The sequence below is a fragment of the Notolabrus celidotus genome, chromosome 17 (assembly GCF_009762535.1).
Source record: "Notolabrus celidotus isolate fNotCel1 chromosome 17, fNotCel1.pri, whole genome shotgun sequence".
Classification (NCBI taxonomy): Eukaryota; Metazoa; Chordata; class Actinopteri; order Labriformes; family Labridae; genus Notolabrus; species Notolabrus celidotus.
The window spans coordinates 7,853,002-7,879,760 of NC_048288.1; the positions used below are offsets into that span (position 1 = coordinate 7,853,002).

The 26,759-nt window shown below is 41.5% G+C and overlaps 1 protein-coding gene across 1 annotated transcript in view; it reads right to left on the reverse strand.

The window, feature by feature from the left end:
* The window catches only part of dok6 (docking protein 6), a 67,525-nt gene that overhangs the window by 10,657 nt on the left and 30,109 nt on the right, over nucleotides 1–26,759 (reverse strand). Inside the window, exons 2-7 of the mRNA XM_034706993.1 lie at nucleotides 19,697–19,804; nucleotides 13,576–13,690; nucleotides 8,697–8,816; nucleotides 4,999–5,188; nucleotides 4,473–4,611; nucleotides 3,412–3,517 (exon numbers count right to left, since the gene is read on the reverse strand). Coding sequence (XP_034562884.1) covers nucleotides 3,412–3,517; nucleotides 4,473–4,611; nucleotides 4,999–5,188; nucleotides 8,697–8,816; nucleotides 13,576–13,690; nucleotides 19,697–19,804 — 778 coding nt within the window. The remainder of the gene's footprint in view (nucleotides 1–3,411; nucleotides 3,518–4,472; nucleotides 4,612–4,998; nucleotides 5,189–8,696; nucleotides 8,817–13,575; nucleotides 13,691–19,696; nucleotides 19,805–26,759) is intronic.

Sequence of the window (26,759 nt, forward strand, 5' to 3'; positions counted from 1 at the left end):
TAAAAATAAACAATCCTTTATATCTGAGGAAGGTGTTGAAATTCTTGAACATCCTCACTACAGAGTCAGATTGTATTTATTTCACATTTTCAGCAGACAAGGTCATTCTAAGAGCTCTTTGTTCAGAGGGTGCCAAAGAGCTCCAGGGAGGTGAAGACCTTCTGCAAACGAGGAATCAATGCAATCACTACACACGGCTCTCCTCATCTAATAATGGCTGTCAAAAGTTAAAAGCAGCAGCGGCCGCACCTGATGTGTGTTTGTGTTGGTGTGTGCGTCTCCTGACATGCCTTCCACAGCCCAAAGATCGCATGTCACGACAGGAACTAAACTCCTGTCACTCCCCAGAATCCCCTTGTCGTCCGGGTTGTCTGATGAGACCTTTTTTCTGCTATGTCCTCAAACACACTGATGCATTCAATTTATTCATGGGAAAGGAGGGGAGATAATGTTAGAGCTGAATGTGTGTGAGCAGAAGAAGGCGGGGGGTTGTTCAGAAACGGACAGACACACGGAGAAAGTGTGGGAGGAGCAGTGGAGATGCCAGGGTGATGGATGAGGGAGAAGCTCCTCTGCTCACCAGAGTTTGGAGAGGGAAGAGTTTAAGAAATAAAAGTTTACAGAGACTGAGCCTATAAATAATGACCCTGAGGTGGAAACTTCTCCACTTAATGTGTTTATGAGTTTAAAAAAAAACATGTTGGGAGAGAGGACCCATGTTTTTGCTTTTAAGCTTATCAAGCCACAATTAAATGATAATGAAAAAAAAACACAAACAGGCCGCAGCTGTTCAAAAGAGAACCATGACGTCAGGGCGACTTTCATCTTCTCGCCTGGCTTTCTGTTTGGCTCTATCAGTGAAAGCCAAAAGGCCCATAATCCTCAGATAAGTCTACTAATCAACTAATACCATAGACAGAGCATAATCTCATCAGCGCACTAATCACCTTTCTGCCTTTGGTCTACACACACACACACACACACACACACACACACACACACACACACACACACACACACACACACACACACACACACATTAACACACACAAAAACACTTTCAATGTGTCAATGAAGTGAACATTAAGGGCTGACAGAGCCTGCAGTAAAAACAGAAGTAAACTATTTTTTCTTCTTTTATTACTTAAGAATTAAAGTAAAAGTGTTGTGACTCACTTCAGAACAATCAGAAAGCAATTATGACAAAGCTCATGACTAATCTAAGAGTCATCACCGGTCTGCAATGTGCTGGGGTTAACCTGGAACTAAATTAGTGCCAGCTATCAGCGCTGGGTTTATAGGCGATTCATTAAATCTGTTTATACCTACGTCAAGCATCAAATTTACAATATGAGGCACCTTTTTATCAGAGCCACAAGCTGCAACAACTTATCAGAAGGGCAGTGAGATCACAAACTACTGGAACAATTATGTTTTCAGAACTAATAAACATCCTCTACTGAGATCAACATTATATGTCAAAGCTAGTCAAATAAGAATAACATTTTGAGTATAAAATAGAGTGTGCCATTTGTGTTTTTATTTAAAAGTTTATTTTCTGTTGACAGATTTGATCTACAAATGCAGAATCTATCACTGGGTTTCTGGATTTCAGTACAGAACATGGTCTGGTTTCCATGTGTATTATGTTTGTAGTCCAGGTATATGGACCAATCAAATTTCCTCTAGCTTTGCTGTATGCAATAAAAAAAACTGGTTGCATGGAGAGCAACAGCCGGGGGCTATCTGCACTCACCTGCAGCTAAAAATCTGTTCCAGATCACAAAATTTATACTTGGTAATCGCCCAACGCAGTGACCTGCAAACCAATCATTGTTTAGATTTTCTTAACTTCATGGTCTGTTCAGAATGAATGATCTAAAATAGCGGCATTTTGTTTTTTTCTTTTGAGTACAGACCTTGAGTTTAACATTTAAAAAATCAGCAACAAGATGGTGTTGCCTCTGCAAACTTAGAGCCTGTTCATTTGAAATAAATCACACAATTTTTTATTTTCAGGTTCACACAGCTGAACTGAGAGTGAAGCTCTGTGTGACTTACTATTTACAGTGAAACTGAGACCCACCAACAACATAGAAGCGAGAGCTCTTTCATGGAACATAATGAATGAAGAAATGCTGGTGTTTACTTTGCAGACGTATCTGAAAGAGAACATTTTGCTTTGCTGGATACATGGTTACTCTTCAGCGCAGAGAAAAGGACGTCTTGGCTGTACTTGGTCAAGTATCTCTACAGCTGGCTCCAGATAGATTTGTCAGTACATTTTCAAGATTTTGCTTCCTTTTAATTGGTTATTGTATCTTGTGTTTCTACATACTCACTTATTGTGAATCAGATGCTTAACAGGATGAGGTATCCAGAGTTTTTAATATACTTGATTAAAAAACACAAATCCCTGTCCCATTAAAGTTACTAACCATAGACCTTTCTGGAGTCCCTGAGCTCCCTTGTCTCGTAGGTTCCTCTGAGTTGCTGCCGTAGACAGCCTGCTGCTGTGGACATGCCAGAGTCCAGCGGCAATAACTACTATCAGTCTCATCACTATCGTCTCACTCTCTCTTCATCTCCTCTATCCCTCTCTCCAACTCGGTCTCAGTAGATATGTGTCTCACATGAGTCTGGTTCTGCTGGAGGCTTCTGCCTTTTAAAAGAAGTTTTTCCTTGCCACTGTAACTTTCTAAATGCTGCAAAGTGCTCTGCTCATGGTTGATTAAGATGAGATCAGACTGAGTCCTGTCTGTAAGAAAGGACTGGATCTTATCCTGTCTTGATGTTGGGCCTTTGTAATGATATAACAGTAGTATGCTCTAGACCTGCTCTGAGTGGAAAGAGTCCTCAGATAACATTTATTGTGATTTGGCGCTGTATAAACAAAGATTGACTGATTGATAATTTGATCCAGTATATTGTAGAAACCATAAAAGGAGTAGTAAGGACAACAAATCCTTTGTATTGACTCCAAATGTTTTGTCAGTTGTTGTTTTTTGCCTCCGTCTCATCCTCGGCCCCTCTTTGTTGGATCAGTGTGGTTTTATTTTTCAAGGCATCTGTCTCACGTGCATCACGCAGGCAAAACATAGAGTCCAATCACAAGTCAATGACTCCTGTTGCTTGCAATTTGAATTGCATACAGCTCATTAAATATAAATAACTCTAAAATAAATGTTGATTCCTGAGACAAACAAAGACAGTGATGCCTGCAGGTTTGTAAAATGACACGTCCTCCTCCTGTGGGTACAATATTCCGTCTTTCTGTCACTTAAGTCTTCCTATTCCTCTGCCTGTCTTTCCTTTGCCTCACTCAAAGCGCTCCTCACATAACCACTGACAGAATCAGGTAAAGAAATAGCAACTCTTTGCATGACATAATTAGTAACATGGAGCCTGTACCTTGGTAGCTGTAGAGATCTCCCACGCTGTTCTGACGCGTGATGTGCTGCCAGTAGGCGCTGCGTGGCAGGGAGATGGACTTGGTTAGCGTCTCTCTGGAGTGGATCTGAAACACACACAGAAAGAAGCTTACAGTGTCTTGCACTTCCTGTCACTCACTCACAGCGGGGGAAATTGCTCTAGGTATGTCAGTAAACAAAGAGCCTGCGTAGTACAGTACACTGCAGGATGAATGGCATGTTTCCTCTCTGAATGGCTGTTTGGCAGACGAGCTGCGGAAACATTTGGGATTATGATGTCGTTGTGCTGCTGGGTGATGTGTTTTAGATTGTTATTTGCACTACAAGAGCGAGACAATGACTTGGAACATTTTAGTCTCAATATTCTAGCAAACAAATCTGCATTTACTCAGTAGCATGAGGCAGAATTAGCATGTTCAAAGCTAATTCCCAACTCTGAGCAGTCAGTTTTGTGTAGCTGTCCATGTGATTTATAGAGCTGAGGCTAAAAGCTGCATTTGGAAATGTTCCCAAATGGTGGGGTCCAAGTGCACGGCCATATGGTCAAGGCTCATCAAACACTCGGCAGACCTACATAAATAAAGAATACAGATGATAGCAGGGGGAGGAAGAAGGGGGGTTGAAAGGAAGGAAGGAAGAAAGGAAGGAAGGGATGGATGGGTGTTGTGATGGAAGGAGGGAGAGGAGGCCAAAACCGTAGGGAGTCAGATGGGGCTCCTGGTCCAAGACGGTACTAGGTAATACCTGGAGATGAATGCAGGTTCTTGTGTGTAAAGTCATGATGTATTGCTCGTGTAGTCGTTGGTTTCTGAAAATAATCTAACAGTGATGCCTGTGGGCCTGAATTAAATCAAACATACAATAAAGAAACATTAAAATGAAAGAGAAGCATCCTTATGTGCTCGTGTTTTCAAATGGTGACTCTTTAAAAGTGATTCTTGCAACAGGACACATTCCTTATTAGCAGTTTGAGATGTTGGCAGCAGTAGAATGAAACCGTGTGCCTGTATCACAAAAACAACCACAAAATAAAAAATGTACCTGGGAGCTCTTCTCCATCTCCTCCATCATCCTCTCGTGCTGCTGGGCGATGGCCAGCGTGGCCGAGTGGACCCGCTGGTAGATCATCTCCCCCTCCCGCGTCTGGAACGTGAACAAACCCTCTCCTGTGTCACACATCCTGCGCCAGGAACACACACACAGAGTCAGGGAGAGGTGCACACGCTTTGATCGCGCTCGCTCTAGGATTGCTGATTTACAAATGTGCACGGTTGAATGTGCACTTACAGAGAGACGCACTGATATAATAGCCCACTGAAGTCATACTCGCTCACACATGCGTGAGTAGATACAGTACACAAACAAAGACACACACTCACAGAGGCACCTGTCACATCTGATGCCTGAAGGGATCTGCGGCAAATGTTGATATCCTGGGATGTTTTGGATATCCAAAGTTGCTTTGTTGAAGTTTTTAAGAAACTTCCAAAAAGTTTTTTTTCCCTTCCCATCGCCAACATTTCACTCACACAGACTTACAAGCACGGATCTGTATGCACACACACACCTTCCAGATTCAAAAGTGAACCAAGTGGAGTCTCGTCCGTATCTGCGCAGAGAGCTGAGAGGCCACATGACGAGTTTGAGGCGAGCGTTGTGAATGTCCCACAGGTAGATGTTTTCATGAGTGATCTGCATGGTGCATTCCCCGTAGATGTCCAGGTTCGGTGTGGGCATCAGGTACACGTTGAAACGTTCTGGAAACATTACACAGAAAGTTTAAAAGAATTCAGTTAAATGATATTCATGTCGTAGTTTTTGACTGAACAGTTATAGCTTTGTCCACATTTAAAAATGTTTGTTTCTCTCTCTCAGTACAATAGAGGTGAAGAACATTTCACTTGGTGCTCACAGCAGTAACATACAACATTTAAAAGGGTGAAAACAACCCTTTCTTGGTACGTTATAATTGTTATGTTGATTTGACACAAAACAAACACAAATAAATGAAAAATAAATACTGTAGCACTCTCATATCTTTACCTTGTGTTTTCAGCTAGGGAGCAAGTTAACTTGTTCTAGCACAGTAGATGTGTCACAAATCAGGAAGTAGGATCCTTCGGAGGACCAAGCCTACAATGATCCGGCCTCCGTAGCTTGTGTCAACCGGTCAGGCCAAACTCAAACAAGACGATCTGGTCTATGATGGATGTCTTGTTTATGTCACCAGCTGTTCCTGCTCTTACCCTTTTGTTACTTATTACTCTTGTAACTAACGTCATGTGACTTAACCTTTTATTTCATAAATGAACATGAACATGAAGTTTCAAGACCCCATCCTTTTTTGACATTTGTATCGCTAGCTTCTGGGTGGAGTTTAAACTAATACCAGTGCATTACCCCATCGACTGAGGATCCGCCATCTTGTTTGAATTGGCACATAATAAATCACTGGTTCAGTCAGGACCACTCTCATCAAAACAATTTATTATTTGCATTCAAGTTATATTTGGTGGTATGGCTCTGTTCAGGGAGCTCCCTGCCCTTCCACATGTCTACGCAGAAAGCCTGAGGTGGGGAGAGCACACCTCCCCTCTATTTCATATGCATACATAAGGCCAGGAGAGTAGCAGCAAAGACCCCGGGATACAGAACAAAGCGAGCAACAGTGACAAACACAAGACACTGGTAAAATCAGACACAGCAGAATAGAGAAGCTGAGGTGGAGGAGGCTTACAAAGCGGTTTGTTGGGGAAGCAGCAAGAGACGACAGGATGAAGCCGCTTTAACAAAAAACGCACATTTTGCTATTTGCTGATTGGATGTGTCGATGTGGTCAGCTGAGCTGTCAGCTGATAGGGCCGGTGTTAAGATCAGCTGTACTGTGAGCCGAGCTTGACTTTGTGGCGTGCCTGAACTAATGCTAATGTGCTGTTACACAGTGAATATATATGTTCAGTTTATTCCTGTTTTATTGTGAGTTTCAGTTTGGTGCTGTCACTTTAATAGCTACAGAAAGTGTGCCTCAAGTGGTTGGGTCACATGACCTGTGAACAGAAAGTGAAAAGGCATTAGAGCGTGGTGTTTATTAATGGCAGTAGTAATCCAGGGACATCTGCCTGAACGTTCTTGTTTCTGATAGCATCGTGGGTAAGTGTTCTTTGCATAATGTATATCTTTATTAGTAGCAGATTATTTTGGGGATTAACATATTTTGTAGTGTTCCTTAGCTAATGGTAATAATTAAATAGATAGATATAAAAAAAAGGTAACGTAAAAAGGATTTAAATAATTCATTAGAGGTGCTACATGTTTTACACTGTATATATGTCAAAGTAATACTGATATTGTTCTGTGTACATTTTATAGTTTCACCCTTTTCTGAGGTACCAATAAACCTGTGGACAAGAAGACAACGTCTTCAGAGTCTTGGTGTAATGAAAGAGTTTAGCTGGCCGTCAAGGTGTATGCAGGACATATACTGAGGACAGAACAGCTAAGCTTAATATGTGCTGGGCCATGAATGATGCACCCAATTCAGGACGCCTTTGTTGGCTGCATTTAAAGGAGCCTTTGAAATTGAATGGCCTTTGATGCTCCTATGTGACCCAATTAGTCTTTAAGTGCACCTTTTAGAAGGATGCAGCCCCTGGTTTGGGACACAGCATCAGACTTGACACAGAAGGTTTAGATGTTTGTATTTGTTAGTGCTAAAAGTATGCTAGCAGCAACAATGTGCAGATCATTCTTTCTTAAAGAATTCATTAGTTATTATCTGCTTCAAAGACATTAAAAAGCTATGATTTTAATTAAACAGTTAAAAATCCCAGCAGTATTTTACAGTATGATTAGATATAGACGGGGTTGGAAGGAAACCTGACTGAGTCCAGTGCTTGATCATGCACTTAGTCAAGAAACTGATAATTCTCTTCATCCTTCAGTCAGTTGAAAACATGGACAACAAAAGATATTTCATATTTGTGCTCTTTTGCAGCAATCCAAATATATTTCTCTCTCTTTTGCACTTACAGCATGTTGTGTGTTTTTATACAGTGTGGCAAAAATAGTCAACAAGCCTTTAGAGGGTACACCTAGCCATCCATCGTGGTGTACTGGGATCAAGGAGCCAAGACTGTCTCTTCACATTAAACTTACTCTCTGAGGCAGGCAGCGAAAGGAAGAGGGACAGAGGTCTCCATAATCTAAATTAGTTCTCACTAATTATGCTTAATGATTCAAAATAAGCCATGTGTCTGCAGCAGATAGGAAATGGCAATGTCATAGTGAGGCATATTTTTAGGGACAGTGAAAATGAACTCTGATCTAATTATCTGCCCCTGCTGTTTGGGGAGGGCTACTAATTGAAACACTGTTGAAGGCCCCGAGCTTCTTGTTTCAGTCATACATGCAGGGACGGGAGAAAAGATGGCCCTGTTTATATCGGTAACACTGTAGCTCTAAACAGCAGGACTTCTGCCGCAAAAGAAGGAAGAGGGATTGTGTTGTTACAGCCGGCTGGTTTACCGCAGCACAGTCAAAACGTGTGTATTGATACCTAAAATGAATGGGCCTCAGTCCTGTTTGGGAATACAATTTCAGCTTACAGCTGCTGTGAAATGAAATGGGCTGAAATGACGGCAGATTCTTTTCAATTACTCGCCCTTTTACAACTTTAAACTGCTCCTCTTGCCTGTTGCCTTTTCAATTTCCTCCACCAGTTTACAAATTACACAGAGAATGAGCTCCACTGTGATAGCAGCGCCCTGTTGTCCGCACTCTCTTCCATTTCTATTTCCTGTGAGTTGAATATGTGGGGAAGCACATTTATTTCACATGGCTTCAGGAGCCATAATCTCATCCATCTCTATGACAAGCTTCATTATGAGGGAAGCCAGTGATGCACAGCACTTCTCATTAGGCCTGGAACAGAGCCCCGACCACAGCCTGTGACCTGTGCTCTAACTCACACACACGCGGGTTTCCTTCAACACACACACAGCGAAACGTACTTCAGAAGTTGAACAAACATGTGCTAATGTAACTGAAGACGGTAACAGGGGACTGTTGGATCAGATATCGACAAAACGGGTCCTAATTAGCCAGGCTTAATTGGACAGCCCTGTTCTGCTCCTTTAAACCTCTGAGGGCTCAGTTGCATTAACACATACGGGACCGGACTGCAACCGGTAAACGCTCGGTGGCGGGAGTGAGAGAGATTGACCCTGAATGGCTGTCTGTGTTAGCAGGGACTAATTGGGCACTCACCGTTCTGCTCCCGCTGCACCCCTGCTGCTAACAGGTCTGGCTCTCCCAAGCTGATGTCGTTGAGACGGCAGCCGAGGCACTCCACACATAGCAGCTTACACCATTCCTCTGCATCCAGCTCTGCAAAAAACAAAACACAAACAGCAGCATTAATGCATGTCCACCATGACACAAACACACACTCCTCCATCACGCTGCATTCATAATAAAACATCCTGTCCAGATTATACTACCACAACAGGCCTGTCTTTACTGTGTTCACACGTACACAAGCACATAAATCAGCCACAGAATATCACAATAAAAAGCTGCACATACAGGACATGAGTACAGCAAACAGTATCCAGGGGAGAGAAAAATCTATCTGATTGATCAGGAGCAGATTAAAAGAGGAGGTGGATTCTGAGAAAGCCCACAAGAGAGATGAATTATACACTTCCCCTCCCTCCCTCCTTCGTCAGTTCAAAGGCTGAACAGTAGAAGCAGCTCTGCTAAAACAATCCGACCGCAGTCACAAGTGAAACCAAAGATCATCTATTCAGACGATCAATAAGCTATTTTCCAAATTAAAAGGACGGCTTGAGCTTGAAGTTGTTAAATGGAAAGGAAATGAACTGATGAAATGAAATGAAGAATGTTTCAGCAGAATGACAAGGTACGATTATTTTATTAGAAGTTACATGACAAAAACGTGCCATGTGGATGCCAATGCACTGAATGTGATGCTAGTATTACAGGCTTTATTTAGTTCAGCATAAACTGAAGGGGAAACAGCTTGTATGGCTCTTGAAGGGTTGCAAAAATCTGCCTTTCAGGACAAGCTCACATATTAACATCTTGTTGTTTCTTTTACCAATAATAAATTCAACAGCTGAGTTTTCAGGTGTACACTTAGCCAATCAGCTGTCGGTAGAAGCTAGCCAGGAGAAGGTTCACTTAGCTTAGCTCAGAACAAAGATGGCAGCTTGTCTGGCTTTCTCAAAAGTTGCCCACACAACTCACTGATTAACTCACTATTTCTCATTTGTTTGAATACAATGCATAAAACAGATCCAATCCAACCCTATTTCACTGGACTGTGAGCTGAGCTGAAAGTCTGTTTGTAAAAGCTGTCCAGGAGAAGGTTAGCTTAGTTCAGTTGAATGCTACGATAAGAAACGTAGGATGCAGCTCGTCTGGTATTCTCCAAGGTTGCCAATATTTTGCCTGCCAACTGAGCTCACTGATAAACATGTTATTTCTTGTTTGTTTAATCAACGCCGGCGATCACAAGATGTTAGCTTAGCTATCCAAGTGTTTGAAAATGTAGCGAAGAGAGGGTGAGCTTGGTTTGGGAAGTGGGGGAAGCCGCTGGTGTAGTTTTCTCCAAATGTTGTGAGGAATGCGAGCCAGCACCGCTCATTGATACACGTTACTTCTTGTTTCACTCACAAGGACCACACCACCAGCAAGATATCACTGACAATGATTTATTGATTTAAAGCTGCTGTTGGTAGGAAGTTACTTTTTTCTGGGTCATAATACCCATCGTTACTCATCAATAAGTGAAGTAATTTGAGACTATTGTGAAATCTCTGTGTTTTCCGAAGTCTTCGTATCAAGCAATGTTATCATTCTCGTTATGACGGACCAATCATACCTAATCTCCAATACTCTGTGCTGATTGGTTGAGGGGTGGCTTCTACTACGTCCTCCAATAGGTTATGATTCCGGGACTGTCATGACTGCACACGCCGATCTGTGTTGGGGGGCTAAGAGGAAATCTGGTTGGGGGGGGGGGGGTAGTGTTCCCTCTCTGAACACGTTTACTCTGTGAACAGCAGCTTTAACTGGAATAGTGATTATGAATTTGACATCAAACTTTTTGCCGCTACTGGTTTGGAGAAGCTTGAGGGGATCCGCCGTAGCTCCCAGGCACAACAGACCCCCCTTTAAGAGCCCTATGAATAGTAAAGAAGAAATAATAAGAAAGGGGGAGGGAGGGCGGGGTGCGGTATCGGAGAATGAAAGGGAGGAGAGGGATAGTTTGAATTTATAAGAGAGCCGGAAGAGGCGTGGTCCTGCTCCTGAAACTCTGCTATTTAGCACCACTAATTTAAAGCATGGTTTTTATGGATGCCTTAGCTAACCAGCTGTTGGCATTGGCTACAAACATAAGAGTGGTACCAATGCTCTTATAAGGCAGAAAGCAAAACAACCAGCCTGTGTCTATTCCTTTAAAGGTTCACAGTGATTGTAGCTGTGATTATTTACTCATAATTTGAAGCTCTCTACATGTGCAGTCATATCTAAACACAGCTGGCTCTTACAGAAGGGGAGGCACTTAATCCAAGACTGAATTCTTTAATTGAACACTAAGTGATGACAAATGGTTTCATGAATTGAATCTGGTCTGCAGAGCTCTCTGTTGTTTGTGGATACTGAAAGCCCTCCCTGTTTAGTCTGAAGAAACAGTGTTTACAGCGCAGGAGATTTCCAATTGTCTTGTGTGAGCGTTTGGTTAGAGTTACTGAAGTATGAAATGAGCCAAATGCCGGAGTTGGTTATCTTTCTGAAGCCCCTTAACTGCAGCCCCAGTGGAATTCTGGGATATGAAGCTTTCTATGGCCAATGATGCATACAGAGACACGTGCAGGAGAGCACGGGCGTCACAGTGTTTCTTGGTTTAATAATCGAAAGTCAGCGTCTGCGTATGTAATAACAGTGGAGGTAATTTCATCTCCCTTAATTCGCTTCAAACTGGCTGTAATATCTAACAGCCTGTTTGTCAGATCTACTCCAGTGTCCAATGGGACAGATTCATACAACTTTGCTGGGTGAAGGAAAGGTCTGCTGCTGCCTGAAGCACTTCATTCACACACACCAGAAAGCAGAAATACAGCAGCACACACACACTCACAGGCAGCAGCTCTGCACTATAGCTCTGCTCACACCTCTCCAGATTCAGCTCATTCAGACTCACTACAGCCTGTAAGTGCTCCTAAACTCACACAATTTAAGGCAGGTGCTTGGAAAAAAGCTAAACAAACACTTCATCAGCACAGAGGCAGGCATGCTCGTCTATGTGACACGCATGAAGAAATATGGCTCTGTGTGTGCGGTGGTGGTGGAGGTGTGTGATGGGAGAGGATAGAGTGTGTGAGGATGCAAGAAAACAACAAACAAGGTTAGATGTGAGAATTGAATCAGGAGATGGTCAGGATCCTTCATCTTTCCTGATTGCATCAGCAGGCTGCAGCCATGCAGATTAATGCAGTAAATAATGTCTGGACCTGATTCCACAGTGCACTCTCAGGCTTTGACGTCATATCAATCTGCAGGTCACACTCAGTCTTTTTCTCTTTGTGGAGCATGTTTGACAAAAACTCTCCCAACTGTCAGAAATATTAAAGCTGTTAGTGTCTTTTGTTCACTTCCTTGTTTCCTTTGACAGCACACTTAAAAACATGGCACTGCTTTGAGGCATCAAAAGGTTATTCTTAAAAATAACACATCAGGAGATTATAATATGGCCTTATAACTTTTTCACCTCTTGTCAACATTTGAATATAACTTGTCTTCTTAGGCTGCTCTGGGTTTGTATCTTTAGATGATTTTAAATAAGTTGGATGTTTCAGGTTATGTTTCAGATCCAAACTTCCTTTGATAGCTCTCTGTAGTTAAAAGGCTGCACACCACATTCACTTTCATGTAACCTGAGCCGGCTGGACCTGTCAAATTTAGCTCTGGGGTATAGTTTTATTGTATCTTAAAATAGACCTGTGCAGCTTGAGAAAAATATGTGATATGTGATCGCATTGTTCAGTATGGTGCATAAGTGCAAAATAACCTGCAGTCCCTCAAGAGTCCACTTAGGGCTGATTGCAAAAGCTAAGCTATCCCCATTGAGTCCCATGTTAAGATGCAAAATTAAACATGTTCACAGTCTGGTTCAAATAATTCAGTTATTTATTCATACACACTGTACGGTAGGGGATTTATTTTTTAATGCATGTGTTCAGATAATGTAAAGGGTGGAGTTCTGCATAAATGTGCATCCTCACATGAACGCCCACACAAGGTAGTGGGGAGTTCAGTATTCAAATGTAAAGGAGGTACCAGGAAGTGAAGGATTATAGGAGGTCAGTGGACACACACTATTAGAGACATCCATATGGCCGTGTGAGGGGGAAAGCTCTGGGAATGGAAATGAGCCAACAGAGAGAGAGAGGGGGGAGGGGGGAGAAAGACTGAGTGATCATGGGAATCAGAGTAAAGGCAAGAGAGAGTTCACTGCTCTAAGTTCAATAATATTTCCCCCGAGGTTTCCTGCTACCCTCCATCAAAAGATACTTGATCACATGTCGGCACACATCCACAAGGCGGGAGTCAAGACGCAGATCTCCATCTCTATCTGTTTAAGGATGCACAGGCGTAATCTCGCCTCTGGCCTCCTCTACATCCAGCTCCACCCACAGAACACAACAACCACGTGAGGATCATGCAACTCGTTGGCTTCCTGTCCACGTATTAGAGGCAATCTCTATTGTTACACTCCATAATTGGGTTTGAAACACACTGCAAACGATGCCCAATATCATTTTTCATACCTGCAGTATGAAAATCAATATTTCGGAACAGATCCTCCCACTTCTTAATATAGCGGCAAATGAGCATCACTTGGCTCCTCTCCAATTCTCTGCTGCCTCTTTCACCTCTCACTTTCTCTTTCAGCCTCTCACTTCTGATTCTTCCTCCGCTTCTTGCAAAAACTTAAACCACCCCTTCACTTTTCATTTGCATGTAAAAAATTAAAAATAATGCCTCCCTCACTCTGCTTCAGTTGAGAAAGATGAATTTAAATTTTGAATGGGAGGGTGGAGGAAAAAAAGGCACTTACCCGACTCACAGGCGAATGTCTTGGATGTGTCGTCACAGAAGATGATGGCCACGGCATGCTTTTTTGTCTCCCGCGGTATCCGGGTAATGTTTTTGATGTTATGGAGCTCAGTGATCTAGGGAGGAAAGAGCGGCAGAGAGCACATTAGCTTGAATGAACACAGCCAGCATAAGGAGCAGCAGCGGCAAGGCTTAAGTGCCATCCTGCACTGCTTCGCTGAAAGTGCAATAGTCGTTCGAGGCTCATCACATGAAACAGGGCCAAGTTAAAAAGATATGCGGGCGATCTTAACGGATAAATAAATAATAGTATTTGTCCCGCTGATTATAAAAAGCTCTTTTCAAAAAGAAGAAATCACCCACAATATTTGCTCCCTGCACCCTGCTGCAACACGGTAATGCTTTTTATTTTAAAAGCCCTTTATGCATAGATGTGCTCTGGTGTTCATTCTCTATAGCTACGCATCCATCCACTGCTCAGTCGCTCTCCTTGAACCTGCTCCTCCACTCAATAGGAAGGAGTGAGATCAAAAGTATCTAAATCACTTTACCGGGAGATTGATCGTGAATGAAAAAAAGAGAAGATTACATTTAATTGAATATCACCCGCATTTACAGGCCATTTTGCTCAACCGTCTTCCTTGTGTTCACTCTGCCTTGGAGATAAGGCCCATTACATTATTGTAAGTCCATTGTGTGAAAACTGTGGGCCCTCAGCCAGGCTGTTGGGAATGAATTATCTGGGCGCACTGCCCGTGTAGTAAAGCTGAACTGTATGAGGTTAAAAGAGCAGACCTAATAACACTGGCAACATATGTGGAATACAGATCTCTTTGTTTGATAATGCTACATGTAATAAATTCACCTTTGATTGTTTGATATCACCTGCTCAGTATTCGAGTTACAGAAAGATCAGCAAAGCAAGAAAACACAGAAAGAAAGATGAGAAAGAGGAAGTTATGGATATGAAAAGATAGCAGATATTTTTCATTTGTTATTTCTATCCTCTAAAAGATAGTATCTTAATATTTCATATGAGACGGGGTTGTGTTTTCCTCCTGTGAAGACAGTATATATTTGTCCTCAGGCGGGCTATTCATACATATAACTGACACTAAGACAGCATCAACCGTGGGAATTTCTGAGCTGTGAATTCCACCAGCCTCTTATCTCCTTCTCTGTTTGTGTCTTTTTGTGTGTGTGTGCATATTTCATTCTCTCTTCTTGTGTGTGTGTGTGTGTGTGTGTGTGTGTGTGTGTGTGTGTGTGTGTGTGTGTGTGTGTGTGTGTGTGTGTGTGTGTGTCTAAGAGAGGAGGTTTGGGTGCATTCCCAGCCCAAGGCGCAACAGTCCGAGTAAAGTGAATCATCTGTGATGAGGCTATTCCTCATCTCCTCTCCTCTACTTTCTTTTTATTTATTCAAAGTTGTGTTAAATCCAATATTAAAAAGATTAAAAGTTCACTGCTATGCTAGCAGCTTTTTCAGGCTGTTGTTGGGCACAGCCAGCTCAGAGGTATGCTAATATGCTAATGTCAACTTGCTAAAATAATGACAGGTTGATATTTTGTTTTTATTGTATTATAAAGGTTACAGTGCTCACTCTCTTCGTTAACTTTCTAACATTTCCGTACAAGCATTAAATACAGATTGAGGCTAATGGAAATGGTTTTAGTTTAGCTAACATGTAGCAGTGTTGTGCATCTTTCAGAGTTCTTTCAGAGATATATGCTAACTTCAGCTCACTGAAATGCTCAAATGATGCCACTTGCTGATGTTTAACATTTATTGTGAATCATGTTCACAAAACAAGCAAATATGTTAGCATGTAGCATACTTACATTTGCTAATTAGCAGAAATAAACTCAGGCTAATGATGAAGTCATTGATTGTAAGTATCTAGTTGTTACTTTTGGGCCAGGCTCATAGAAAGTTTGACCTAATGTTGCCAGGTGACAACATTTTAACTCCTCAAGGTGACAGACAGTAAATGTCTGTTTCTTAACATGGGGACAAAATATGTCGGCACTGATTCCTCTCTCTCCTTCTGATAGCTGTTCAGATATTTACCTCTACTAAATTGGTGGAAAGACCTAAAAAATAATGCTACTGTGGCTAAGACCAAGCTGCAACGCCTGGCTCTGAAAAGTGAAGCAAACACTGAAATCCCCAAAACTGCAGTTCCCTGACTGGCCACTTGAGGCTGGTCTCATAAAGTGATAATCTCCACAGAGGCCCAATGAACAACTTTACAGCCAAGACAAATGTGTATGCATCCTGTTGCTAAAAATGTGTTTTGTCTGGATAGCTCTGTCTCCATGTTTGATTAAGGCCTTAAATTATTTTTATTTTATTTAACTTTTTTTTGTTTTGATTAAAAAACCTGTTTTTCAAAAGAGTCCTGGCCGAGATATGCAGCAGCAGCAGAGGAAAGATTCCAAGACACTTGAGCAGTCAGACATACCAAGCATAATACAACACAGTTTAAAATGACACATTAAAAAGACATAAAATATCAATAAAAGTTGTAATCGATTCTGCAGAATTGTGAGCATGCTAACTTTAAGTGATGTATGGTTGCTGCTCACTGTCTGCCAGGACGCCAGCTCAGCTATGAAACAATGATCTTCAGGTGTTATTGGTCCCTTTTGGAATCATTTTAAAGAAACATCCAGTAAATATTTTGGATGCTGCACCAAACAGGGTGATTTCTTTTGCTGTTGGGTATATGTTAGCATTAATTAACACATACCGTATCTGCACTCACCATACCCAGATTTTCAGCTTGTTTACAGGTTTGTTTTTCAGTGTGTTTTGGAGGTCAGTGGATATGAGTAAGGATTGTTTTGGTGTTTTCCCACTGAGAAGACCTCTGAGCTAAGACGTGAGTGGTGAGGAGTCTCCTTTGTTTGCCTTTTTAATTAAACCACTGCTCACTCTCCCACACAAATGAGTGTAAACAAGAGACACGTGCTGTGTTCCACACGCTCTTTGATTTTTCACTCAAATTAATTAACTCCAGTCAGTTACAACCAAAACTATGATCACCGTCCACTGGAAAGCTCTTCTTTTACTATCTTATTAGCCAGGCAATAACTAGCCTTGGGGATAACTCTGATAACTTGCTCTTCAGCTCCACCCTCTTGTCAAAATTTGGTTTCATGGGTCCAAAAGACCAAGGTGGCGACTTCCATCTACACTTCAGGATTGCATTGTTCTACCAACAGTTAATGCCATGGTGGCTATATCCAGTATTCAGTACAGTCTGTGGCCGAAGCTTATCCCTCTTTGCTTTACAGGTTATTGTCACTTTCATATGCACATGTTGTATTTTAATATTTAAATACAGCTCCGTCTTTTCACTTTATCTGCCTCTGTCAGGAGCTCAGGAGAGCACACGATATGTAGTAGACGGGAAAAAAAACTTTTCACAAGGTTGAAAATATGACAAAAATGTATTCAGGGATTGTTTTACTGTGTGGACCAGTGCGTGTCAGACAGAGAGACAAAGACAGAGGGAAAGGAAAAGAGAGAGAGTGTGAGTGAGGGGGATATGGAGAGAGAATGGAAAAAAGTGGCAAAGAAAGCCAATCCCCTTTGTGTTGATTCTGTAAATCAGCCACCATTGCAGCCTATTTCCTCCCAAAGCACTGCAGCGTTGAATGAAGCCCTCAGACGGGACCTTTCTTGATCTTTGTGTCGATGCATTACCAGGTGCACTGGTGCATGTGCGCACTCATCGCTCACTCCAGCGCCGGTTGTATGAGATGCCTCGGGGAGGGGGGTTACAGCCACACAGGACGCCCCGAGTGACAGCATGATGCAGTAGGCAGAGAGGCGCTTCATTCACAATACATGGCTCGTACCGGCGCAGCAAGGGATGCCTACAAAGTGGGCTGAAACATCTACCCAGCTTGTACTTGCAAGTTTCCTGGGAAACTGAGGAGACTGCAAAATATGCCACGGTGTCTGAGAAATCCCCGACATAACTCATAATTACATGGTTACTAAATCAGATCTCAAACTGCAGCCACGTTGTAAACCTGGTGTCAAAGTCCCCTATCATCTGCTGTTATCTCCTCTCATTACTGTAAAACACTGGGAACACAGCTACTCCTTTAACATGATATCCCCTCGCCATGCTAATGAGCCATAATTGGAGTATTTCAAATGGCTTAAGAGGCAGGGAAAGATATATCATAGTGTGGATTATTACTTTAGAAAGGAAGGAAAAGGGCCCCAGAGGAGAGGATGAAGTGGCTAAATGTGTCTTAATGGATCCTTAACTCCATCATCTGTGACCAATGGATAAAAGTTTTCACTTGAAGATGAAATAAGACTCTTTGAGGAGGAGTGTGATACAGTTGAGTGCTCGGTGCATTTATTCCATAAAATAAATGTTTAGTCATCGTATTCTAACACAATGTCAAATGAGAGAAAGTCAATGTAGAGAATCTTTTAAAACAAAAACTGAATTAAAAAAAACAAACTCTTGAGCCTCTCACTTTGGTGACCATTACAGCTAAAACTCATCACCAGCTGATCAATCTGCTAAATAGCTGTAGTCTAATGGATGACTGCTCTGAAACGCATGTAATTTGGTCTCAACCAGTCTCAGTTCTTTGGGGACAGACAGACCAAGTTTAAGACCCATTTTGGTATTCATGGCTACCAAAACATCAGACTGAAGTATCGTCAAACTGTAATGACTGTCTGATGTTGGTATCAGACAAAAGGTCAGAGTGTTACCAAATCTTTAGCAATCATACTCCAGAGATCATAAGTATTGATTTCTTCTTTCAAGGCAATATGGTCACTTCATCGTGTCTTATTATGACCGACCAAAGGACTGACTGACTGACATCAGCATCATTTGGCTGGAACAAGAAGCAACACATTTATACATGAAAGGACTTTGAGCTTTGTGAAACGACACCCTCTCTATGCTCTGGCCCACACTGAGAGATTATACAATCTTAAATGCTGAAAATGTGAGAGACCCCACACATGGCGATAAATAATGACAGATTAAACAGTTTTGTTCTTGTGGAGTGCAACAAGATGACCAACACAGCGACCCACACACTAACAGAGTCCATTTAGACCCGAGTCCACACTCTCTAAGCTGGACATCTTGCATATCTCTTGTACTTTAGAGTAGATAAACACAGCAGACGACAAGCAGGACACTATGAGAGTCATCAGGGGAAACGTTGCTACCTGCACAGCTACCTGGTACATCCATCATGGAAGCAACTTCAGTCCAGCTCCTCTCCTTGTCAGTCAGAGTGGTATGTTTTATAGGACATGTTTTGCCCTGTTGTCCATGTAATTTCATGCCTCACATGTTTTGCTTCCTGATTGTGGATTGCCATGTGGGACTGAATGATAGCCAGAGCGCGTGCTCTGCTGTCCTTGGGATTCCCCCTCACACAACAGGATGTCTAATCAAACATGTTTAATATTAACTATTTCAATTTGGGGCAGCCACACTCGTCTTCAGAGCAGACATGTGGAAATGAAATCACTTTAAAAGTTATATTTTTGGGGCATTTTTGCCTTTATTGATAGGACAGCTGAAGAGAGACAGGAAATGTGGGGAGTAGAGAGTGGGGGAGGACATGCAGCAAATGGTCAAGGCTGCAAACGAATGAGGGCAATAGCTTCTGTAAATGGGGTGCCGCTAGGCAAACGGTGCCCCTGAATGAATTCACTTTTCAAATCCCTGTAAAGAGTCACAATCTGGAAAGATAATCTGTCGAAACATCAGAAAAATCTAGACTTTCGGATTTTTATCGGAAGGCCAAAATCAACCTGATTACCTTGTAGTGTTTACTCCTCACACAGCTACAGAGCAAACAACATGGACTGTCTGAAAATGTGGTTGGCATTTTGCTCTTCAGACATGTATGGATTGATGAATGTCTTATCTGAGGTTTAAAGAGAATACTGATCAGTAACTTTCTGTCAATCTGGATATTTGATAAACCTTCCCCCTCTTCTATTTTTGTAACTTTTAATGCTGTAGTGCATTTGAGAAATGTAACTCAATAAATAAAGACAAATTAAATGAAGGAAAATTAATCATTTTTTAATTTCCAGTGTGTTTCAGCCGTGTGTTTACCTTGTGGAAGCTCCTGAAGTACGCCGCCTTCTCATCTGGGTACTTCTCTAACCGCCGGGGTCCTTTACTCGAGGCTTTCTTGAACACCAGCCAGCACCTCCGGAAAATCTGACAACAGAGAGAGATGGCAGCCCTGTTACTGAAAAACAACTCCTAAACCACAGAAACACATTAAGGTATGCAGAGATAAAAAAAACCACAGCCACAGTGATTCTTCGTAACCACAAATAAACAGACGAAGACGAATTCAAGTTGACAGCAAATTAACAGGACAGAAAAATGAACTCCTGCAGAGTGAAGCTAAATCAATGCTAACCATGGTATCACCCTAGAATTAAAGCTTCCTTATCAAACATTCACTTCAAGGAGAAACATTTTCTTAAACTAATGTTTTGACAAGTGAAACTAGTTCTCACTCCTGTTACGTATTTAATAACGCTGATTTAGATGAAAACACCAAACAGGAAGCTGTGAAAGGAAATGAAACTATGCGTCATGAATCAAACACCTCTGATGAGATGTGTCTCATTCAAACGTTATCTCATGACCAAATGCATTAAGTGATTGCACTGATTCGTCTGTGACATCTGTTTGTGCATTATCACAATGAGTAAACGCTTTCGTTTAACTCCAGTGACTCTCTCTGTGGTTACATGCACATAAGGTTTGTTATACAAGGGCTTTTCATACGATGGGCCCATTACAGGACATTAGAGAATCTGCTATTCTCAATCTGCTACCAAATGACTGTGATAAGATGAGGAATAAAGAAAATAAGTGCAGTGGTTGAGGGTTTACTTTGACGATATCAAGATCCAATTGAAGGAGGAGGATACCACAGGTTCACTGAAGGGGATGACTCTATCCATCGGTGACAGGAGTGCAGCGATGTATGTGCAGAATATCAGTATCCGCTGATATTTGCCCCATTGAATATGCAAATAATGTACCATGCACGACCATGGGTAGCTGATGTTTATCTGCATCTTATCGACTCTCATCTTAATCTCTATCTCATAGATTTAATGCTGGTAAGCTACCTGACTGCTAATTCAGAGAGAAGGTTCTTTATTGGGGAGAAGACGTCACCTGTTGGACAAACTCTGATTAGGGAGCATAAGATAAGATAATCCTTTGTTCTTCCCATAACAGGGAAATTAACAGTGTTACAGCAGCAAAGTAAATAATGCAAACATTACAATAGAGATAATACAAATATAGTAAATATTCAATTATAAGTAATTCAAGTGAACTAGTGTATCCTAAGAAAAATATGTGCAGAAATAAGCATGAAATTATATAAAAGTAAATTTACGGTAGATCTACAGGACAAATATAGAAGTAAGGGAATGCACAGAGTAGAAACCTATAGGTGAAAGCATACATCCAGAGCGTATGGTATTGCAGTGGTATTGCACATGTTGAGATGTGAGATGAAGTGAATTTATAGCGAATTAATAAATAAAAAGAGTTGCATCACACCGTCTCAAAGATCAGCAACATGCAGTTTGTAAGACATGGAGCCTGAAGCAGAGAGTACGAGCAAGAACTTAAACACAACAACTCTCATAGCTCATTTTAAGTTGACATTAGAATCTGTATTGGTATCCGTTTCTATCCCAATTTTCCCAATCAGAGCATCTATACTGGACCATAGTTAAGTTGACTCTAACTCTGGTTTCTTGCTGAATGAAACGATCACTTGGAGAACCTCACAAGTCTAACTCACCTGTTTGTTGAAGAATGACGGATTTACACAGACGCAATAATAGACAAACCTCAATCTCCCTTAACCATTAACAAAGGGCTTCAATTAAATACAGCAGCCCAATGTCTGAACCAGTGGTTAAACTTTAATGGTTCATATAATATAGGAATATTAAAGCAGTCATGTTAGACACAGATGAATGAATATCACATATGCATGGTTAGAGCATGGCTCAAACTCCTGTGGATAGCTCTCAGTCTGTGTACGTTTTGGCGCCCCCTGCGTAAAGCAAAACCTTTAATCTGCCTATTTTGACCTTTCCCGTGGAAGTACTATGACTTCCCTAAAGTTTCTGGCTTTCTGGATTTTAAAACTCAAAATCAGTCTCACCAAAAAACTGCCCTGGAGCCTTCAACATGCAGAATGCTATACAAATCTCTACATACAAGAGTGGATCAGATAACATGAAATCATCTTTCTTAATTTTGGATATTTTCTTTACTCAGTGATTCATTCATTCAATTTCCCACATCTTAGTAAATGTTCTACACTCTTTATAAGTAATGAGTCAGATTTAGATTTTAGCCTCAAGCGTTAAAATGCATTTTAGAAAACGTGCAAACATTGATAAGACTTTTTCTGCTTCGAACATTTCAAAATACACCAAATAACTTGAACAAACTGTTCTCTGCTATGCGAGCTCAACAGCTTAATAACTTAGCTCTAACCTGGAGTAATGTGCTTCCATTTATGAAGGCTGCAGAGCATGCAGCCTGTTTCTTTATCCTGCTTTACAATGTGAACACACTCTCAGACTCAATTTGTGTGTGTGTGTGTGTGTGTGTGTGTGTGTGTGTGTGTGTGTGTGTGTGTGTGTGTGTGTGTGTGTGTGTGTGTGTGTGTGTGTGTGTGTGTGTGTGTGTGTGTGTTTGTGTGTGTGTGTGTGTGTGTGTGGTGCAGCAGATTACCGTGCATTGTATTGATTACTGGACCACAGTCTGGAAGAACCACAAGCTTAAGATGACACGAATACATGAAGTAGTATATCAGCCTGCTTCAAGGTTAGGGGTACAGGAATAAATACACTCAGTGATACTTACATGACCACAAAAAAAACGTAATACCACAAGGTTTCATCATTTTCTCTGTCAGATTTACTATATGTTTGTCAGAAAAAGGTTTCTTAAAAACATGAATGTCGTTGTAACGCCACATGTTGTGCCAATTTAAGATATAGTACCTACAGTATAGTACAAGTACCTTTCAAACAAGGTACTTTAAGCCATTCCAGGGGTTATTCAGTGGCTAATAATTTTCTGAACCATCAGAGAAACATTTTGTCCTTCCAGGTTTGGAGAAACACGACTTTCTTTGGCCGGCAACATCTCTGAGGATCAATATAAAGAGCTTCTAATATCATTCAATCTGCTTTATAACTGCACAACTGAACTCATAAAGCATTTGGAAAAGCCACTATTTCAAAACACATTCTTCCTCCTCACAAAGGCGTGAGATGTGAAGGTGTAAAAAGCCAATACAGACAGAGCAGTGCAGTTCAGAGGCAGGGGAAGTGTGATGGGATGGCCAGTAGCTTATGAGTCCTTTGTGGCTGCCTATCTCTAATAGTGGGACCCTTCTATTTCCTGCTGGAGACAGGCGCTATCACTCTGTCTGATGTATGATTGCCCTGGGCCGCACGGTTGTGTTAGGGAACCATGGACGTACGATTAATTTGTTTACTCATCTGGTGTACTTCATAAAGGGCCCACTGAGTTGAACTTGGCACTTTGCAGTAATTGACTAAAGTGGATCCCTAGGTCCTTATCGGCCCGCCTTGATGGGCCTCCATTCTAGTTAAGTGTTGCCCAAGCCCATTATAAACCGCAAGCAACACAAAATAGACTTCTACACACTCTCTAATGCAGCGTGGAACATTCTCCAGACCGTCTATAAATGCTTCAGAACGCACGGAAACAGAGAGGCGATAAAATCGTACTCAAAATTGAACGCTCTGAATTTAATTTATTGCCATAATAACGCACTTTAAAATAAATCCAAACTGCAGTCTTGACAGAAGCACAAGTATACATGTGAATCCCATTTGACAATGGCTTTATCACGTTTACGACTATTAAACACCAAAATTAAAGCTAGCCTCAATTCCACTTTGGGAGCTTGAGTCAAAGCAATGCTGCCTGCTTGCCGCACAAAAAGTAATCCACCCTAGGAGTGCTCAGATTAAGTAATTATACCAGCACAAAAGCAAGCTCAGTGAGATAGCTCGTGCATAATAAGAACTCGGGGGTATGAATGGAGAGGGCTTAATTTTGCCTGTTCCACGGTTGTCAATGCTTTGTCAAGGCGGTCCTATTCTCTAGCTGCTGGTGGGTCTTATTCAGAGAAACTCTTACACTGATTGTAATTACACAGACGTGAATGAGACTCTCTGCTGGTTTGGTGCAACTCATTTAAAGCCAGAGCAGAGTACAGAACACTGTTTGGCACTGAAAACCGAGTCACCCATTCCAGACTAAAACAAAGCATTGTTTGTGTTTTCAGATGTCCTCTGATACCGTGTGAAACACTTCCACTTCCAAACATCCTGTGGGTTACCTTTGGCCAATTACATAAGGTAAGCATAGCAATGCCTTTTCTACAGAGAGTTAAATTTCCAATGCATAAAACAAAAAGCAAACAAAATGGATTTGGCGTGTTTACATAGGCAGAATGGTAGGCTTGTGACCAAAAAGCATCGCTGCCTTTGGCTTTGATTGTTGCAGTGTTCAGAGGCCGGCCTGCCGACCTTGTTTCCACAGCCTCTGTTATTCTGTCTGCTTTTAAAACTAATCCAAAATGTCCTGTGATTGGTTGCACTTTTATGCCTTTATGAGCCTTGAACTGAGCCTTCGATTCACATCCATCCAAAACTTTGTGTTGTCAGAAGCCGTGTCCACTCCAGCCATGACTGAATCAATTAAATCAATTACTTTTAATCATGCAGGAAATCAATGCGGCAACAAAAAAACAGATAAATAAAGGTATCATTGATTACATTGACTTTTAGAACCCTGTAATAGACCCTGTAAATAGTAGCCAATCAGAGCACTCCTTGGGGAGCTGTTGACCGGGAACTGACAGTGGTGGTGATGGGGTAGAAAAAGCCCAAAGCAGCAAAACCACTCAACTGCGATGCTAGGAGAAACACAACAGGTAAAGTGGTTTACAGTTTTCAGATATGATATTCACTGGTCCAATGAGACTATCAAACCCTGTAAGGTTTTGACAAAGAGGGATGAGTAAATCGGGCTGATAAAGCTGTCCTCAAACAAACTTTACCCTTGTCAGATCCACAAGACAATGCTATTATTTCCACTTTGTGACACTCATGTTGAGGAGACGTCCCTCATGAGCTGGTTCTTAAATTAAATAATAGGTGACTTGTGGGGTGGTGGTTGAGGCCCGTGAAGCAGTCGCTTGTTAATCTTCCAGCCCTGACCCTTTGCTGCATGTCATCCCCCACTCTCTCTCTCTCTCTACTCCCCACATTTCCTGTCTCCCTTCAGCTAAAACTAGTGTCATCCTCTAGAGTTCTTTGGGTAGGTGTCAAACTAATCTTACATAACCAGTTCTTCTCGACATCTTAGTCATGTACCTGTTAAGTTTCATCCCATAGATCTGGTCGAGCTGTAAGTTCGAATGCCTAAAAATCCAAGAGTTTGGGGCACAGACAGTTAAAGCAGTGTATCGTCAACATATCGACAGAGATAACATGACTCCCAATGTCTCAACCAGGAGGGTACCTTAAAAGTTGGAAAAGTAATGGTCCCAGAATAGTACCCTGAGGAACCCCTGGTGACATCCATTAAAAATAATTACTTCCCTGCCAGACACATCGGAGATTGACATCAACCAAGTCTTTGGAAGCTGAAAAAGTTTGTTCCTCACCAGTTTCAGGGACAAAATGAAAAACATACAGCACCAAAAAAATTGTGTTTTGGCACAAGCTTCTCCACCTGGTGTGGAGGCACTAACCGACTATCTGTCACAGTGACTGAACTCCAATCTACCTGATCCATAATGGACTGCTTTTGGACGTCTGTGAAATACACCTGATTGATTCTGAATGAATCAGTTAAAATCTACAGATTACAATACCCTTGAGATTGATTCACCACATCTTTTCTACCTGAATTAAGCAGCTTCCAACAGGGGGTCTCGTTCATATTGGACTAAATGCTTTTCTATAGGCTTGATCGCAGAGTCTGGTTTATGAGTGAAACACTTGGTTTTAAAAGTTACTCAGAGTGCTCATTTGGATGCAAACACATCCCCCATTCAATACACACATAACTACCACCATCTCAGTACTTCTTCATGACGATGAGTCAAATACAGCTCCCATATGTAGGTCTCTTGAAACCAAATTATTCATTTTATCCACTGGTAGAAATCTTACTTTCAGTGCAGGAGAGTACCAGCAGGTCACGAGGATCACAAAAAATGAGAAGCCTTTCGTCGAGATTAAAGGAAGTACTTTTATTGTGTATTAATTTAAATTCTGAGAGGTGGGATGAACCCACAGGGCCACAGGAATTCAAGATTAGTTCATTAAAATTTAACACTTCATTAACACAATCTTAGAATGATTTATTAAAGAAAATTATTTTTCCAGCCAATGAATTTGCATGGTGTGTGCGTGTGCATGTACATGTGTGCATAGCCTTGTGTGTCTATACTCTACATTAGTAAGCAAACAGACCAACAGGGCAGAAAATAACTGAAGAAAAAACAAATAAAAGTCTTTTGCCTTCTCTCTGTGGTTTTGATTCAAATTGTCTAACATATCTGTTTATATGTGAGTGTGTGGGTTTCAGAATGTGAATTTAAGCAGCAATGCAAAGTCTGGTATCAAATAACCTGCACCATAGTACAAATGTGTAGTACAAGTGTTCACCAAGTGATAGGACCTCAGATTTACCCAAGACACACTCAAACACTGAGCAGTGACCCATTTTAGCAGTGAAACAAGGCAAGACAAATGAAGTGCTTTTTACAAAGTGGGTTTAACTCGGAACTTATCAGGTGTGAAGGTGATCCTCATTTTCTATGGGAAGCACTTCTGGTCACAAGACACTTTGTGAGTCGGTTCTTTGTTTTACTGTATCCAACTGAACTATGCAGATTGACATCCTTAAAGACGCCAGTTAATATTAGCTTGAGAATAGAAATCTGTCACCTTGTGTGTGTAACACAGGGGCTGAGTATCGGTTCAGGGATTGCAGGTTTGCGCACAAAATTTTCAACTCCTGCAAATCCAGCATTTATAATCCAGTATTCATAATCTGGAGGAATCCT